This window comes from Daucus carota, chromosome 5, assembly GCF_001625215.2.
Source record: "Daucus carota subsp. sativus chromosome 5, DH1 v3.0, whole genome shotgun sequence".
NCBI lineage: Eukaryota > Viridiplantae > Streptophyta > Magnoliopsida > Apiales > Apiaceae > Daucus > Daucus carota.
The window spans coordinates 3,880,993-3,899,507 of record NC_030385.2 but is presented as its reverse complement, the minus strand read 5'-3'; the positions used below and the strand labels follow the sequence as shown (position 1 = coordinate 3,899,507).

Sequence of the window (18,515 nt, the reverse complement as noted above, 5' to 3'; positions counted from 1 at the left end):
GGTTTTAAGGCTAGTATTAAGTTAATTTGTAAGTACATAAACTTAGCTTTGTACCGTGGAACATAAATATTTGAAATCTTACAACTCACTGTAAATAAGGCAAGTAAAGAGTAAACTTCATGACCATGACTCCATGCCTACACCATTATTACCACCTTAAATTTCTTTTCCACCACCTAGATCACTAAAATCATAAATAAACAAATACTGTAAAACCTAAACAACACAAGGGCGATTTATAGCTTGACATTTTCTGAGGGGCACCTTGGTCAATCAATCTCAAGCCAATAAGAAGACGCCACGTAATTCTCTTACAGCGAAACACTAGAAACAGAAAATAAATCTACGAGTTGGGGAGAAGTCGCATTCTCCTTTCCCTTCTGACATTCCACCTCTGTAATAAAATCCATCCTTTTTATAAATATATACTTAATTACTTACACATTACACACACTCACATTTCACAATTTTATATACTTCATCTCTTCAAATTCCCACTGTACCCTCCACTCCTCCAGCTTCTCTTAAAGGGAGGTACATTTTTTTTATTTATTTTCTAAAAGAACTACCAGAAATTTGGAGCTTCTGGGTCTCTTCTTTCATGAGTTTTCTCTGAGGTATGTATGCTATGAACCCTTCTTTGTTTTTGCTTTTTTATGATTTTTCCAGGTTTTGATTGTGTGTTTTAGTGTTTTTATGAGTTGGGGTTTTGTGATTATTGATTTTTGTGATTGGTTTTGGTAATTTGATGATGATGAGATGATTTTAGAGTGGGTGTTTATTGATAAGTGAAGATCTGTCGAGATGTTGTGATAAAGTTTGTATCTTGACTTTATTTGTTGGCATAATTAACATTAATGATGTGTGTGTGATTTTGAAAAATCAAGATTTTGGCTTTACTTATTAGGTTTGTTTTGGTTGTTTTTACTGTTTGAATCATTCCTTTTGTCTCCTACTTGGTATTAAAAAATTGGGTTTTAGCTGTTTTTCTGTTATTTCCTTTTTCTGTGTGTCTGTTATGAGGTATGATTTGTTGTTTATGTGTTGGGGTGAATTTTAAAATTTTTGTTATGATGTTTGTGCGGTGAATGTAGGAAGTTTTTGTGTGATTACGCGGAAATTTTGTTGCCTACTGTAATAAGAAGATGCCTGGGGTTGTTACTAGTGAAATACAGGAAGAAGGGTTAGTAATTGAACCAAATGAGAATGGAAATTCCACTATTTTGAAGGAGAATTCGATAGCAGAGGAGTCTGTAAATAGTCCTAAAAGCCCTCGGGTGGGAGGAAATGGTTATGCAGTTGATGAGGTAGTTGACACTTCAATTGAACATCTTTATGATAATGTTTGCGAGATGCAGAGTTCTGATCAATCACCATCGAGGCGGAGTTTTGGATCTGATGGTGAGGAGTCTAGAATTGATTCTGAGCTCCGGCATCTTGTTGGAGGGGAGATGAGAGAAGTGGAAATAATGGAAGAAGAAGTAGGTATGCAAAAGGTAGAAGATGACGATTTTCGTAGTGATTCCGATTCGAAGAAAGAAAGTTCATCTGCAGGTAGAAAGGCGAGGAAATCAAGAGCAAAATCTGCTTCGTCTTCCAATTCAAAGAAAGCTTCTCACCTGAATTTAGAGTCTGATGCAACATCAAGTCCCAAGAGCAGAAGCCCCCAAGAAAAACCTCCTCTAGATAAGCAGAATAAGGTGCTAGTAAAACCAAGTGGTGGAAGCAGCTCTGGGAAGAAGCAGAAAAATATATCTCTGAGAGGGGTAACATCTCAAAATGGAGCTGATGATTCATCGGATTCGGGTTTAGAAAACCCCGACCTTGGACCTTTTTTGCTTAAGCAAGCTAGGGATTTGATGTCTTCTGGTGATAATCCTCAGAAAGCTCTTCAGTATGCTCTACGTGCAGCGAAATCTTTTGAAAAATGTGCAAATGGGAAGCCCACCCTAGATGTAGTCATGTGTTTGCATGTGACCGCTGCAATATACTGTAGCTTAGGTCAGTACAGTGAGGCTATTCCCATTCTGGAGCATTCCATTGAGATTCCCGTGATTGAAGAAGGTCAAGAGCATGCCCTTGCTAAATTTGCTGGTCACATGCAACTTGGAGATACTTATGCCATGGTGGGTCAATTTGAGAGTTCAATCATGTGTTATACGATGGGTTTGGAAGTTCAGAGACATGTTATGGGTGATACAGATCCTAGAGTTGGTGAGACTTGCAGGTACTTGGCTGAAGCTCATGTTCAAGCACTGCAATTTGATGAAGCTGAGAAGCTTTGTCAGATGGCTATAGATATTCACAGAGATAATGGTTCACCTGCTTCTATCGAAGAGGCAGCTGATAGGAGGCTTATGGGTCTTATATGCGAAACTAAGGGAGACCATGAAGCTGCTCTTGAGCATCTGGTTCTAGCTAGCATGGCAATGGTGGCCAATGGGCAAGAAAAGGAGGTTGCATCTGTTGATATAAGTATTGGAGACACATACTTATCTTTGTCTAGATATGATGAGGCCGTTTTTGCTTATCAGAAGGCACTTACAGCTTTCAAATCTACCAAAGGAGAGAACCATCCGACTGTTGCTTCAGTTTTTGTCCGTCTGGCTGACCTGTATAACAAGACGGGAAAACTAAAGGATTCAAAATCCTATTGTGAGAATGCTCTTCGAATTTATGAGAAGCCCTTACCCGGCACCCCTCCGGAGGAAATTGCCAGCGGTCTTACTGATGTTTCTGCTATATATGAGTCAATGAATGAGCTTGATCAGGCTCTAAAGTTACTGAAGAAGGCCTTGAAGATATATAATGATGCCCCTGGTCAGCAAAACACAATTGCAGGTATTGAAGCTCAGATGGGAGTCATCTACTACATGTTAGGGAACTACTCTGAATCTTATACATCCTTCAAAAGTACCATTTCAAAGCTTCGAGCTAGTGGAGAGAAAAAATCAGCCTTTTTCGGGATTGCCCTTAATCAAATGGGTCTCACTTGCGTGCAGCGTTACGCTATTAAAGAGGCTGCGGAATTGTTTGAGGAAGCCAGAAATGTCTTGGAACAAGAATATGGACCATATCATCCTGATACACTTGGGGTGTACAGCAATCTGGCTGGCACTTATGACGCTATAGGAAGGTATGCCCTCTATTTACTTCGTTGTTCTTTAAAATTTACTATGTTCCATTATTTTTCCCAGTATAGTTTTTTATTTTAATCAATGAGTAATGTTGATTAATGAATCAATGTCGGAGTGTCAAAGTGCACTCTCATAATCTGTCCTCGAGGTCACAATAAAACTGCAGACGCTTAAAATGTTATGGAGAATTAGTTATGGTCAATACTGTGATATTGTTTGTATTTGGAGTGTTTCAACTATTAAGCTGATGGCACAGAACACTTGTTGCCTGAGCTAATATCCTGTCTGAGCAGCAGAAGTTTACGAAGCAACCTTTAATAATAGCGGAAGTTAACAACTAAATATTCTTAAACCTCCTCATCTTAACGTTGTCAGTTTAAATCCTTGCATAGGTTGGATGATGCAATTGAATTATTGGAATATGTTGTTGGGATGAGGGAGGAAAAGCTTGGAACAGCAAATCCTGACGTGGATGATGAAAAGAAGAGGCTAGCAGAGCTCTTGAAGGAGGCGGGCAGGGCTCGTAACAGAAAAGCCAGATCATTAGAAAACCTTCTTGATGCCAACCCTCATGCTATAAAAGGTGATGGCATTAAAGTATGACAATAATGTTTTTTTTTTTTTAATCTTCATTTTTTCTTCTACCGGAGATGATGTATTATATAAACATATTTATTCAAACTAGCAGATACAACAAGGTACAGGGGTTGGAGTATCGTTGATAGGCTGATTGTAATAACATTTGGTGGTGGGGTTTTCTTGTAATATTGATTTCTATCCTTATTATCAAGTAGTTGATGCATTTTATTGTGTTATTAAAATATTAAATACTTGTAGCACAGCTGTGATGCTAAATCATACTAACCATCTTCAAATAATTGTTTAGGAATGGATGATTGATTTATATGTGTTGATCAACAGCTTTAACATTCATTTATGTTTAATTGAAGCTTTTACTTTAGTTGGTAGCAAGCTGGCTTGGATGATTTAACTAAGAACTCTGGCATTGGCTGGCTAGTTGAGTCTTTTATAATTGGATGAGTCCATATCAACAAGTCCAGCTAGAATGAGATGCAAAATTGTCAGGTGTAAATTGTAATGCACAATTGATTCAAGGTCCACATGTATAGCTTTTAATGTAAAGGGATTGTGGAGTCACTTTTATCATAAAGATATTGAAAGGGTCGGGTCATTTAATTACTTTTGGCCCATATGCTTGTAGAGCTGTTTGTTCTAAACTTTCATTATTCTAATTTCAGTTACCTTCAAATTTAGGGCAACTTAGGATAATCTTTTCTTGACAGTGGACGTGGGTGGGGTGACAATTTTAAGGTTCTGGTTTGCCTGTGTTTGTACATCACATACTTTTTGTGTCCTTTTCAGATTTATTCATAAATTTGATCATATCCTTCCAAAATAAAACTATTTGATGGTGAAAATGGTTGCTCAACAAACAAATACTATTTGTGTAAATCAAAAGAGAGTACTTCTTTCGGTTTCTTTTTTGGGACGTCCCATCATTCTTATACATTACAAAATAGTAATTATTTATAATATAAAACATTATTACACCCACTATTTTCTTCCGGTAACTTCATTCTATAATAATAAAAACACTATTACACCCACTACTTTTCTCCCCTATCTCAAATCTATTATTAAAAATAAATGGGTCTCATCGCTTTACCTATTTTTCATCTAATTTTACTCATTTTTTATATTTTTCCTCGGTCACTGTGTCCCAACCAAATGTATACAAATGATTGGGACGGAAGGAGTATCTAAGAACAGGCTGTTCTCGAACTGGGAGCCTGTTTACTAGGCTTAAAACCCGGATTTTAAGCATTTTTATAGAAGTGGTTTAATGTCAGAAATAAAACTATGAATTGACTTATAGTTAGAAGTAGTTTGAAATACCTTTTTTAGTGACTTAATTTTTTAAAACTTTTTTTCGATAAAAATTATTTAAGTCTTAAGTTACATAAACATCACTTTTATTTTTATTATTGTATTTTTAATAATACCATAAGTTATCAATAAGCCGAAATTACCCGAACACACATTTTAATCTACCAACTCACATAAGTCTTGTTAAGTCTTACATAAATCACTTTAAATCATAAGTTACAAGTTCAGCCAAACAAGTCGGTGATCGTCGATATTGTCGCCCTGTAAGTTGTTTAAAGGAAAATAAGAAAATGCTAGGTAATTAAACAAAGGATATTTATCAAATATACCTCTTTTTAACATTTTAATTGTAATAATACAATATTTGTATAAAAATTGCAGATGTCTCATTTTTGTGAAAGCAGTGCTTATATTTTGCATTTATAGGGTCTCCCTCCTTATCTCTCCATCTTTGTCTCTTGTCTTTTCTTCTCTCTTTCTCTTTTCCTCTCTCTCAGATCTTCTCGCTCTTTAGTCTCTTTTCTCTCACTCATCTCGATCTCTTCTCGTTGTTCAACACCACTGTCTCTATCCTAATTTCTCCCTTCTCTTCTCTCTCTTTCAGACTTCGAATGATAAATTGGCGACTGGGATTTCATATTGTGAGAAAATCAAGATTTAAATCAAGTTTAATTAAAGATAACTATATGAATGTATGTACATAACTGTGTATATATGACTCTATGTGAGACTGTTGTCGGTGGCTGATGGTTGATGGGTAGCATCAAGGCGGAGGAGGCGAGATGGTTAGTAGTTGTTCTTGTCGGTCGCGCATGGATTGCGAATTTTAAACCAGTTGCAACTTATTATGCAACTAATGATAATTTCAATCGTTTTTTTAAAAGTTATGTTTGTGATTATATAGGAAAATAGCATCGGCCACGCAGGATAACCAGTTGCGACTTATTATGTAATTAAATATAACTTTTAACAAAATTTTCAAAGTTACATTTGTGGTTACATATATGGTTGCCAGTAGTTGCAGATATGGTCGCATATGCAATTTCCATATTTTTCCAAATATTTTATGAAATATAACTTTTCTTACAATATGTTTTGAAAAGTGATAGTATTTTTGAAAAAATTCTTCTAAAATTAGGTATTTATAAAAAAAGCCCACAAAAATTAGCCTGGTCCATATCATTTGATTCACTCCTTAACAAATGAGACCTAAACAAGAATTGCTGTACAAAAAGTAGGAATAGTCTCCCGTTATTATTGTACATAAAATTCATGGCCATGAAACAATCGATGATATCTAGAGTCGGATCAAAAAAGAAAAAAGTCTCTGCAAAATATATGGGTCGTTTGGGCAAACTTAAAAAAGGTGACTTCTTGCTTAAACTAGAGAAGTGGAGCAGAAGTGAAAAGAAAATAAGTTAATAAAGTGTTTGGAAAAGAAGCAGAAGCCGTGAGAGAGAAGTTAGGATTCTCAGCTTCTTAAAAGTGCTTCCATTTCTTTACACAAACCGGTCAAGAAAAGTAGAAGGCAGAAGTAGAAGCCACTTTTGGCAAACAAATAGGCCCACAATCTTCCAAATTTAAACTTTTGTGAAGTCATCAAAAATTAAAATTACTCCGAACAAGGCCCAATTTATTCCATACCAGCTCCGAAAAAGGTCCATACACTAACTTACCCAAAACAAAACCACCGAAAAGCCCACAACAAAAACCCATAAAACCCGAACAATCCAACTCTTCTAGCCGCCACACTCTCCCCTATTCACAGCCATGGCGATTGCTGAGCCTACAAATAATTCACCAAGCTACATCGACAAATTAGTCGTAAGTATCACCATCAACAGCTTCTCTACATTTTCATATTTTTTAAAATGATTATAAATTTTGTAATTAATTAAAGTTCATATAAATTAGGGTTTTGATTTGTTCGTTGCAATTAGGTACCAGGAGATGTTGTACTCGATCTCTCTTCAATGTCTAATCAAACAATTAAGCTCGGCGGTGGTCTCCGTCAGGTAATTTTGTTATTTGCTTTGTGTTTGTGTGTAATGTGAAAGCTTACTTTTAATCGAAACAAAATACCGAACGTTTCGTTGCGAGTTTCTGTTAACAGCCTGCGTAAATAATGTGCTTACTTTATACAGTATATGCAATTGTTTAAAATGTCGAGGCTCGTGGCTGTGACATTATGTCGTGGAGTTTGTGATTGGTTAAGGATTTTGGTGAATTTGTTATTTGTTTTGTGTTTGTACATAATGTGGAAGCTTGATTTTAATTGAAACAACATTTTGAAACATTAAGTCTAAATTTACGATTTTGATTTTGAAACATTATGTCGTGGAAGTTTGTGATTGGTTGGAGTTGTCACGATATTCAATATATTAACTTACTAGGAGCCACATATTATATTATTTTTTAAGAGTACCATTGGAGATGCTCTTATGTTGCTTTTGAACTAGGAGCTTGTGTAATTAATGTGCTTACTTTATACGGTATATGCAATTGTTTAAAATGTCGAAGTGTGTGGCTGAGGCTTGTGGTTAGTTCCTTAAGCTGGATAATCTAGTTGAGTTTTTGATTGGTTAAGGATTTTTGTGAACTTGTTATCTGCTTGTGTTGTATGCAATGTGAAAGCTTAATTTTAATTGAATAATATATCGAAATGTTTTTTCTGTTTCCCGTATCAGCTTGTGTAAATAATGTGCTTACTTTATACTGTGTATCAGTGTTATCGAAAGCATTAAGCGCACTGAGGCGCAAAACTCTCTGGAGCCTAGGCGCAAAGCGCAAAAGCGAGGCGCGCGCTTCTTTGAAGCTAGGCGCATGTTTTACAAATTTATTTATTTATTATTTAGGATATATGTATATAGGTTTATAACATAATCTATACTTCATAATATATTAAATCACACTTTAAGCCAAAAATAACTTAATTTATCCTTTATAATATATTAAATAATACTTTTAGAGGGAAAAACAATCCTAAAATTAAATATTAAAATTCAAAATTTATGTTTCATAGGCAGAATTTCAGGTTTCCAGCTCCCAACAGTTAGATATTTTATCAATCATCTTCATCGAAGTCTTCATCTTAATCCTGATCTGACTCTTCTTCATGTATTAAAGTGTTCTCTTCAAATTCAAAATCATGTTCTTCTTCATCCTCATCTATTAAACGTCGAGGCCTCTTACCTCTGCTCTGTTTTGAACTTGAAAGAATGGGGTTATTTTGAACGGCTAGGGTTTTTCCCTTTTAAAGTTGTTGAAAGCTGAGAGCCTAATATAGCCTTTCTATTTGGGCCTAATTTTTTTTTTTTGGTTATGGGTCAGTACTTTTGGGCCTTAAAAGCGACCAAAAATTATTCTTTTTTTAATGGGTTAGTACTTTTGGGACTTAAAAGTGGCCCAATAAAATTAAATATCTTATTATGCGCTTAGCTTCGCTAAAGCGCGCTTTTCTACCGCTTCGTGCTTAAGCGCGCTTTGTGCTTCAAGGCTAAAAGCGTGCGCTTCATTGAAGTTGCTTCGCCTCGACATATACGAGGCGCTAAGGGTGCGCTTTGCTTCGCTTTGCGCCTAGGTGCTCGCCTAGGCGCGCTTTTCACAACACTGCTGTGTATGCAATTGTCTAAAATGTCGAAGTGTGTGGTTGAGTCATGTGTTAGTTCCCTAAGCTGAAAAATCTCGTTGGGTTTGTGATTAGTTAGTTTTTTTTTTTTTTTTTGAATTGTTAGGTTTCTGTGATTAGAACAAGTATGTACAATTGTATGTTTTGATTTTGTGAGTTGTGTGGTTTAGGACTGTGATTCGATAACTGCCATGAAGGCGGGTATGTTGAGGTTCTCGAAGCCGAACAAGTACTGGGTTGAAAGCTCCCAGAAACGGGTTAGTACTTTGCTAATGCTCCTACTCGCTTTGTTAGACTAAATAGTATATGCATGTATGTAGTAGTAGTAGTACGGTGTACAAGAAATTAGTAAGTGTTTTTGTTAAAAAATTTACGGTCTTTAGTGTAACATCATATGAAATCCTTATATAATATTGCTTCTCAGCTTTCTCATATTAAATAAACAGTTTTTCCGATTATTTATATGAGAAAGAATGCGTATTGTGTACTTTGGCATTCTATCATATGTAAGATTGGCAATTGCATGTTAGCTAGTAAAAGCTTCTTAGTTTTTGAGATTTTTTTTTTGATGATTGTTGAATTAAAAAATAAGCTATACTATTACATGCCTGCTCTTTATAAATAGGTAACAGTCAATATTTAGCCTTATAAATTATGATTAACTACTAACAATGTAATATTGGCATGGAATACTTGGTAGAGTAGCTTGATTACTACATTGAATTCTATGGTTTTGATGGGGACTTCTATGCTTTGTCCTGATTCTTGGCAGTGCTCTTGAACTATGTGTACTTGCTGTAAATACGGGCAAACAGTGAAATGTGGGCTTTAGGTGGGCATTTGATAAGCAAAGAATGCCTATAATGGACCTGCATACATTTTGATATTCACTTCTCCAAAAATGTCTCCATGTATGTGTATAGAAGAAAATTGTATGTTTTCTTATTTATATGTTAATTATACCTCTGCTTCTTAATATTCTCATATTGATAAACACTTTTGCTAAAAAATTTTGATCCTAGACAACGAGCGTATATTGTGCAATGGCATTCCATTATACGTATAACATAATGTTTCCATTTGTACCTTAGTTAGTGAAGGCTTCTACTTTGTGCGAGTGCAATTCCAGAAATAGTATGATACTAAATTATTTTTATTGCAGGTCTACTTTTGATAAAAATAATTATCAGGACTTCACTTTACAAGTTACAAACTGACAATGTATTTTTTGGATATAATAATTAATACTATAGAATGATTGTGTCTGTTTTATTAGAAAATACAATTCTTTGGTGGGAAGTTAGATGCCTTGTCCTAATTCTTGGCAGTGCTCTTGAACTATGTGTACTTGCTGTAAATATGGACAAACATTGATATGTGGGCTTTAGGTGGGTATTTGATAAGCAAAGAGTGCCCACAAAGGACCTACATACATTTTGAAATTTGACATATCACTGTTTGTGAAACAAACTTTCAGTATGTATGCAAAAGAATTTTCCCTAGTCGACTTGGTATTTAATCGATTTACTGGTTCTGAACATTTATTGGGACCTTCCTCCCTACCCACGTATGATGATATCAATTTTGTAAGACAGTCAAGGTCATATAAACTGTTATTCCACTATTCATCATATTGTCCTATGCATGATATGTTTTGAGATTTAACCTCTCATACCTCGCAGAGTATGATTACGTGCAAGGCACTTGGTGTATGAACTCGTGTTGTTTTTGGTGGGGTAGAATGGAATGAATGAATATAGATTTGAAAAATAGAGTTAGGAGGGAAGATTTGAAACTAAATGAAAGAGTGCATAATTTCTATGATAGATATTATCTGACAAGAAATAGGTTTTAGGGGAGAATGGACCATTTCTTCTAATATGTGGTGGCTTGAGTATTGTTTAAATTGTAAGCAATGGAATGAGAAAGGAGCGAAATTTTTACTCATTATACAGTTCAAATCTCATTATACTCCGTCCAATGTCATTCACCTCAACCAAACACAACGTTAATGTTATATATTTTTGTGCTCATTATACTTTGTATATTATTCTTGAACTTGTCAGAAACTTGTCCTCATAACCAGATTTTTGTTAATGTTTTTGGACTTATCTCTCTCTCTCTCTCTCTCTCTCTCTCTATATATATATATATATATATATATATATATATATATATACATATACATATATTATGTTTGGCAGTTTTATTGTTCTTGCAGTTTAATAAGTATCTTATAAATATGATCACTTGGTTTGAATGAAAGTATTCAGTAAAAAATGTAAAAATATCAATTATGTTAACCTTGTTACAGTATGTGCCTTCTGCAGGAGATGCTGTTCTTGGCATTGTTGTGGATACTAAAGCAGAAGTAAGCCATTTTATCTATTTGCTTGTACTTGTCAAACAATTCGATACTGTTTTTGGAATTGATACTTTCCTGGAATTATATTGGAAAATTATCTGCGTGTATTACGAATTTGCTAAATAACACCTCTTCCCTCTGCTTTTTTGACATGCAGAACTTTCTTATTGACATAAAAGGACCTGCATTGGCATATTTACCTGTTCTTGCATTTGAGGGAGGAACTAGGAGAAATATTCCCAAGTTTGAGGTGAAATCCTGCATTCAATTTAAGTCGTTTGCTATGTATTTTCTAGATTATTAAATCATTATTTCGGAGTCTTGAAAATCTGAGACACATCTTAGAAACTTATCCGATTGAACTTGTACTTCGAGTGACATTTAAATAAAATTGTTCTTTAAGCATGCTACTGTGTACTGAACTTGTTAGAATTTAGATAGTGAATTATGTTGAGGTGTGATGGTACAAAGTGCATAGTTCTGTCACTCTTTGCTCATCATATTCTGAAGCTGCAGGATCTGATTTGGAGTAGGATGTGTATTGCAGGTAGGTACACTGATATATGTTCGTGTAGTCAAGGCCAATATTGGCATGAACCCGGATCTCTCATGCATGGACGGTTAGTTCAATTTTAGCATATTGTCACCTCGCTTATGTTGTTATGTAATTTGGTATTATGTAGTTCCTAAAGTTGAGGGCCCTTCACTTCTTATTTTTCAGCCAGTGGGAAGGCAGCAGAATTTGGGCCACTTAAGGATGGTTACATGTTTGAGACATCAACAGGCCTTTCAAGAATGTGAGTTATTTGATTCCACAGTTTCATTCTTAGTGAGCATCTTATTTCTATACTTTTGTAACTTTGTTCCAAACAGATTCTTACTCTGATTATTTCTTTGAAGTTTACTTTCTATCCCAATAGTTTGATTAAACACGGGGTTCATTTATCTAGGTTGCTAAGCTCTCCAGCTTGTCCAGTTCTTGAAGCACTTGGCAAGAAGCTCTCATTTGAGATTGCAGTTGGCTTAAATGGCCGTGTTTGGGTACTTTAGTCTGATGATTCTTTTTCAGTTTCTAAAATTGGATAATGTTTTGTTTAGCAACTGTGTGGATCATTATTTCACTCCTTAAATAATGTCTAAAAATTCTCCCCTGCATCAGGTGAATGCTGCAGCTCCATCCACTGTCATCCTCGTCTCTAACGCAATCATGAATTCTGAGACTTTGACCAGTGTACAGCAAAAACTTATGGTAGACAAACTGCTCCAGAGAACGCAGTAGGAACTAGCAACATACTTGTATTAGCGTTATCTTTTGTTGAAAAATATTATATGTAAAGTATGTGCAAAGCATTTTGGTTAAGTCTGAGAGCAACAATCCACGACTGCTGTAAAACATTTTTGTTGTGAAAATTTAGATTTTACCTGACATCGTCCTTACTGAAAATTATATGATGAGAAAGTTAACATCTTAATTCAAGTTCTAGTGTTGCAGTATAATGCACATTTGAATGTGAGTTGGTTATTACGTCTTCATGTGGTGGAACATAGTGTTATGACAGTGGAGTTGCAGTTTCCAAGCGTTAGAGCATCTCCAGCAGCATCTTAACCCATTCCTTAAATATAATATAAAATATTGGATCCTAGTGACTTAAGATAATAATAGCTATTCTTACCTCCAACAATATTCTTTATATTCATTCCTTATATACTATTTTATTATTAAAAATTACCATTATTGCAATAGGTTAAGAGAGAGAACATGTTTGTATTCAAAATTTATTATAAAATAAAATTTAGGAGATGAGAGAGGTTACCTAAAGATAAGGCATGGCTAGTGGATCTTAGTGATTTAGGGAATCACTAAGATACTATTGGAGTGGATTATTTTCCCATATTCCTCATATTTTGGTTTAAGACTCCAAATAAGGAAGCTGCTGGAGTTGCTCTTAAACGATAACTTAGCAAGTGTAGTCAGTTTTATTACAAGTGATGCTGGAAGAAATGGTATATATCTCCACTCGGCAACTGGTATGCATCATCTTGTTTACGTACTGCTCTGTGTAATTCTGCAGTTTGCCTGTTAAAGTTGTTATTGTAGGACTTGACATGGTACCCTACCAGCATGTGAAGATGCTATTTCAGTGAAGTTGATATAGTGTGAAATTCGGTGGGGATTTATTCCCTGATTATATTCGAGATGGGAAGCGTATAAAACACCGTGTGGGGTGTGTTGAACAAAATATTTGACAAGAAAAGAGGGTAAAGAAAAGTATTTTCCATTTATTTCCTCCAGTCTTCATTTTAGATTGGGTAGGAAGAAATTTCTTTCATAACTGATTTATTTTTCATTCGGCTTTTCCCCTTGTTTCCGTTGACGACTGAATATAGATCATATCGGTTTCTCGTCACAAGTATTTCTAATTTCTTGTGAAAATTGATAAGTTTGGCTGGTGTACACGGCGCTTCTCTTATTGTGATTACGATAGTCATCTAGATGGTGTTGTATAAAGTAAGTACATGACCACGACACATTGACTATTGCATATAACGGTCATGCAGTTCAAAATCGTGAACTTTCGAGTCATGTTGGATTTCGTAAATTTTCGAGTAAATTCTGGAAATGACACTTTGGTTGGATTTCGTAATCCTTCGACTAAATTCCGGAAATATTTTGGAATTCGTCAACTTCTATATATTTTTGATAAATTGTATTTTCAGATTAATTTGATAAACTTTAAATACATTTTTATGGTTTAAAATGCTTTAGAGCAAAAGTAATCATAATTATATGACTTGGCCATGAACCTAACTTGTGATGTGAAAAGAACTTCCAAAACACCATTTTGCTGCCTTTTCAGTCCTCGGCACAACAAAATGACGGTGCAACCGTGCAAGCAAGAAGAAAGAAGACGAAACAATTCTGAACTTAACCAAATTACATAAAAAAAAAATCAATTTATATCCCAAAAATCATTTTATATAAACGTGATAAACTTTACAAAAACAAAAATATATGCAGCGGTGTTTACAATTTACAATTACTTATTACGTAACTATAAACCAAAAATATAACAATAATAAGAAGTAACGCAATAAAACAACGGTTTGTCTAGTGTGTGCCCATGGGCACATGCTAAGCGCGGAAATTTTTGTATTTGGGAGATTTTGATTGGTGTGGTTGGTGTATTTGCAGGGGTCCACCATTATCAAGAGAGAGAAGCCAATCAAAATCTTTCAAACACAAAATTTTCCGTGCTTAGCATGTGCCCATGGGCACACCATAGAAAAACCGATAAAACAATATAGCAATAAAAATAAAACAAAGCTCCCACAAAACCGATCAATACGGATTAACATGCCGGCTAACACCATTGACGTTAAAAAAAAGTTCGACCAAATCTTTCTTGTGCGGCAAGTAAGATCGCCGCGCATCGCTCTCTTTCACCGGAGCTTTCTTGTGCCCTAGAAAATCGAAAGTCTCGTTTCCATCACTATTGCTCTTATGCAAAAGATCTCGAAACTTCCATCTCTTCGAATTAGTCCCCGCGGAGCTGCTCTTTTTCCGCAGCTCCCGGGGATTATCTCCGGTGTTTGGCTTCCATACGCAATATGTTTCCGCCGGAAGTTTATCAAGCTCGTCGGATTCAGACGATGACGACGACGACGACGTAGTACAATTTTCGCGCTCTTCGATGAATAGTTTTCCGAGAGGTAATCTCGCGGAAGCCTTAGGAGTGATGATATATGAGCTGATTTGAGGAAATGTTTCCGTGTTTCCGAAGACTAATTCGGTGTTGAAGAGTGGATAGACGGGACGGATTTGGCCGTTGGAGAAGATTTCGTCGGCTGGAATCGGAGATAGTGGAGCCTGAGGGAACTCGAATTCGCTTTCTTCGTCGTCTTCTTCTCCTTCTTGATTATCATCGTGATTATTCACGATAAATTCTTCGTTATTATTGTTGTCGTTATTGTTGTGTTCGAAGATGAATTCGTCGTCGGATTGGAATTCATCGACGACTCTGGCGGCGATTTGGGAGAGTTTATCGGAAGGGGAGTAGGTGTTGAAGCTGGGGGAGCTCAAGGACTGCATTTTGATTAAGGTGTTGTGTATCAAACTTGAAGAAATGGATTGTGTTTTATGGTATATAGAGATATGAGGAGAAATGTAACGGAAGGTTTGCAGAAGTTGTTAAGAAATTGTAAGGACCGAAAGAATAGTTGTGTCTTTTCCTTTTCCTAGTGACGGACAAAATGAGAGCAGCATATTTATACACACCTTACCAAACTAATATCAAACCGAGACTGAGATTCTGTGTATAAGTGGAATTGGATTAGAATTTTTATATCTACTTGTATTTTTGTATATAAAATAGTTTTAATAATGTAAATTATTAGATTTGATAGATTTTCTTATTGCTTAGAATTTGAATATTTATAATCCAAGTTTTAAGGAGTCCAGGTAATGTTTGAAAATTGGAACCAAAATTAAAATATAATCTATTCATTTTAATTTTATTTTTTTTCTACAATATTTGTAAACATCCGACAAACTTAAATATTGTTAGATTATATTCTGCAACATATTCGTTGTAATCAAAAAATGTTCAACTTTTATATATTGTTGAAAGATGTTGATGATTAATTGATAGTTATATTTAAAATATATGATAAATTGTATATAAATTTGGATAATTAAAAAATATTATTTATAATTCAATTAAAAAATTATAATAATAATCCGATACTCAGCAACTTAACTCTTATAATACTTCTTTTAGATAAATGTTGGAGTAGAAAGATCTAGAAATAAGAAATGAAATAAATCTAGATGGAGGAGAGGCGCACAGATTTCACATGATCATGATGGTTGCGTGGCCACAAAGTTTTGCACACAAAAGAAAAAACGAAACTTAATTCATTCATACTATTCATACTCATCAACCTTTCCACTGTCGCATAACTGAAATTTACAGGTAATTAAAGTTCTAGAATTTGGGTTTCCAGAATAATAATACTACTATTTATCTGATAATAATGGACGTGATTTTACATGGCTCAGGTTGTCCCAAGTTTATCTCCCTCTTTACCCACAATGAACTACCAATCGCTTCTAAATCTTCTTCTAGAAAAATATACACATGTCATAAACAACTAAATATCATAAATTTATAATTTTATCATATTTTATTTATGTCGCTTTCTATCAATTTAAATTCAATTTGCATGACATCGTACCAAAAATCTTTGATTTTTCTTCATAAGCGTGTCTCTATATATAGTATATAGATAGATGAGGCTCAAGTTTGGGACCAAAAGTCTCTCAGTATTATTTTATTATTTTTACATAAGAGGCATAATTTTGAATAAAAGTCTATAAACTTTCGACTAAATTTTTAGAAAACTGGATGTTGTTTTTCAAAGCCTATTCAAAAATATTTTGTTTATTTAATTCTATTCGTACACGCTTGAATGAATTAGACAAAAAGTTGGTACGGACCTTTTTGTGCATTGTTTATCACAAATAAATCTAATGCTGTTAATCATTTGACAAAGTGGGTATTATTGTATTTATTTTCGAAAAAGGTTACTCCCTCCGTATCTTTTTTCTTTTCCTATTTGTAATGTCGGTACTGTTCATAACATGAGACAAATTACTGATTTACATCTAATCTATAAAACTAAATATAGTCATGAGTGATCTTGTTAGATTCGTATTCACGAGTACTTTAATACGGTGAAGTTTTTATGTTTAATGCTACTACGAAATGAAAGATATTAACGATCAAAAGTGTGTGTTGACAAACGTGAAAAGTACAAACAGGAAAAGTATTTAGGGACGGAGGGAGTAATATTAATTTCTAGAAGCATATTTATCCAAGGCATAGCTGGTTGCAACTTGGTGCTAATTCGCTAAGATCGCCAGCTCTTATCTATTCGGGAGTCTGCTAGCTGTAAAGTTTTTGTTTTAAATTGAAATTGCAGTTTTACACATTTTAAAATTATTATTGATCGCCTCTACCGAAAATAAGTTAATAGTCAAAAATCGCAGGTTAATTTTACAGCTGATAAAATATGGTCTTGTCTTGATATTGAAGACCCGATTTGCTTTACAGTTAAGCGGAACCACTTTTGCTGAGTAGAAACAGTTATACTGCTATTGAAAACAACGCGGATCCAACAGCTAAATCTTGCAAGCCAAGCTGCTTCTTTCCGAATATCTGTCTGTCCTTGCAAATTACTCCCTCCGTCCCTTTTTATCTGTCCATTTTGGAAAAAAAACACATACCAAGGAATAATTGATTGTATAAACTTTTTCATTAAATACCTCTAATTAATATCTTGAAAATGGTGGAATACCCCTACTTTATGTCTTGAGAACATGAATTCAACCAATTTTTAAACAAGTCAAGCTTTGAAAATTGAAATTATGGAGATATATTTGAAAAACTATCATTAAATTAGTTTTGAAAGTATAAATGGACAGATAAATAGGGACAAATTTTTACTTCCAAAGTGGACAGATAAATAGGGACGGAGGGAGTATTTTATTTCTTATATTCGTACTACTAAAAAAGGGTTTAGGAGGTCGTTTGGTTTGGAAGTTCGGAATTTCCTGGTATCAAGTCATTCCAAACCCATACTTGTTGTTTGATTGAAATTTCTTTTTCATCGAACTCATTCCTCAAATACACAAGGTATGAATTTTCATACCCAATGGGGGAGGTAGGTAGGGTATGAATTTTCATACCCAGTGGGGGAGGTAGGTATGAAACATGGGTTTCATGAATCAAATTTTTTTTCTTTTATTTTCATTACTATTTATATCATTTCATGTAGATTATTAATACAAAATGAAATTAATGACTCAAAAAAATATATATATATATAAATATTAATTCAATGATATTTTAAATTAATTACAATTTATAACTCATAAATATTATAATTCAGTCATATTCATTCCACCACTTAACTAAACACCTGATATCAGAAATGATACCTCAAACTCATGTCAGCTTAACCCGATTACTCATTCCAACCCCCTACCACCTCTCCAACCAAACGACCCGTTAAATTATACACTACTATATTATTAAAAACATTTATTTCTTGATTCTAATAATTATTCTTTTTCAAATTGCTTGGTTTTTTATATTCAGTTTATGATTTGTTTAAGAGTGTTTCTAAAAATTGCCGTTTTATTAAGAAAAATGCTTTTGTAGAAATTAAAATCCGAAAGTCATTATTCAAAAATTATACTTTTGAATATAACATGCAATTTTTTCATTTTCATAAAAAACTGACGAGTAATACCATCAAATAGTGAGTTGTTTATAAGTTAAGATTGGATTGTGCATCATATTGCACCTACTATTGATAAATCACCTATGTTATTTTATGTTTAACTACCAAAAATTATTGATAATTTAGAGAATGATGCAGATGTAACCTATCTAGAAGTAAGATAATACTACAC

The 18,515-nt window shown here is 34.3% G+C and overlaps 3 protein-coding genes and 2 non-coding genes across 6 annotated transcripts; 4 read left to right on the top strand and 1 right to left on the bottom strand.

Annotated features, from left to right (window-relative positions):
- The first annotated feature begins 385 nt into the window (after positions 1–385).
- LOC108223612 (protein KINESIN LIGHT CHAIN-RELATED 3) lies at positions 386–3,939 on the top strand. The gene is made up of 3 exons (XM_017397950.2): positions 386–617; positions 1,095–3,136; positions 3,530–3,939. Exons 2-3 carry the CDS (start codon positions 1,146–1,148, stop codon positions 3,738–3,740), a joined length of 2,202 nt encoding a protein of 733 aa, XP_017253439.1. The 5' UTR covers positions 386–617; positions 1,095–1,145; the 3' UTR covers positions 3,741–3,939.
- A 2,778-nt stretch (positions 3,940–6,717) lies between these two features.
- Positions 6,718–12,464, top strand: LOC108220406 (uncharacterized). Of its 2 annotated transcripts, none has more exons than XM_017394164.2 (9): positions 6,718–6,869; positions 6,986–7,060; positions 8,844–8,930; positions 10,988–11,044; positions 11,196–11,288; positions 11,586–11,658; positions 11,760–11,835; positions 11,989–12,079; positions 12,198–12,464. In XM_017394164.2, the coding sequence occupies exons 1-9, from the start codon at positions 6,816–6,818 to the stop codon at positions 12,315–12,317; spliced, it is 726 nt and encodes a 241-aa protein (XP_017249653.1). In that variant the 5' UTR covers positions 6,718–6,815; the 3' UTR covers positions 12,318–12,464. The 2 variants fall into 2 exon arrangements, with proteins under 2 accessions (XP_017249653.1, XP_063950299.1); XM_064094229.1 differs by having other exon boundaries at positions 6,814–6,869; positions 6,960–7,060.
- Positions 9,451–9,554, top strand: LOC135146882 (small nucleolar RNA snoR103). The gene has a single exon (XR_010283976.1). It is a non-coding gene; the product is annotated as a small nucleolar RNA snoR103 (small nucleolar RNA).
- On the top strand, positions 10,007–10,110 carry LOC135146881 (small nucleolar RNA snoR103). Its single transcript, XR_010283975.1, has one exon. It is a non-coding gene; the product is annotated as a small nucleolar RNA snoR103 (small nucleolar RNA).
- Positions 12,465–13,973: 1,509 nt separating the features above from the next.
- Positions 13,974–15,307, bottom strand: LOC108221198 (uncharacterized). The gene has a single exon (XM_017395094.2). It carries the CDS (start codon positions 15,126–15,128, stop codon positions 14,379–14,381), a length of 750 nt encoding a protein of 249 aa, XP_017250583.1. The 5' UTR covers positions 15,129–15,307; the 3' UTR covers positions 13,974–14,378.
- Positions 15,308–18,515: the final 3,208 nt, after the last annotated feature.

What these genes read in the sequence shown, in the direction of transcription:
- LOC108220406 (XM_017394164.2), top strand. Translation starts at nt 6,816, where the DNA reads ATGGCGATTGCTGAGCCTACAAATAATTCACCAAGCTACATCGACAAA. An exon ending in GCTACATCGACAAATTAGTC is followed by an intron (nt 6,870 to 6,985) that starts GTAAGTATCACC and finishes CGTTGCAATTAG; the next exon opens with GTACCAGGAGATGTTGTACT. An exon ending in TCAACAGGCCTTTCAAGAAT is followed by an intron (nt 11,836 to 11,988) that starts GTGAGTTATTTG and finishes TCATTTATCTAG; the next exon opens with GTTGCTAAGCTCTCCAGCTT.
- LOC108221198 (XM_017395094.2), bottom strand. Translation starts at nt 15,128, where the DNA reads ATGCAGTCCTTGAGCTCCCCCAGCTTCAACACCTACTCCCCTTCCGAT.
- LOC108223612 (XM_017397950.2), top strand. Translation starts at nt 1,146, where the DNA reads ATGCCTGGGGTTGTTACTAGTGAAATACAGGAAGAAGGGTTAGTAATT. An exon ending in ACTTATGACGCTATAGGAAG is followed by an intron (nt 3,137 to 3,529) that starts GTATGCCCTCTA and finishes ATCCTTGCATAG; the next exon opens with GTTGGATGATGCAATTGAAT.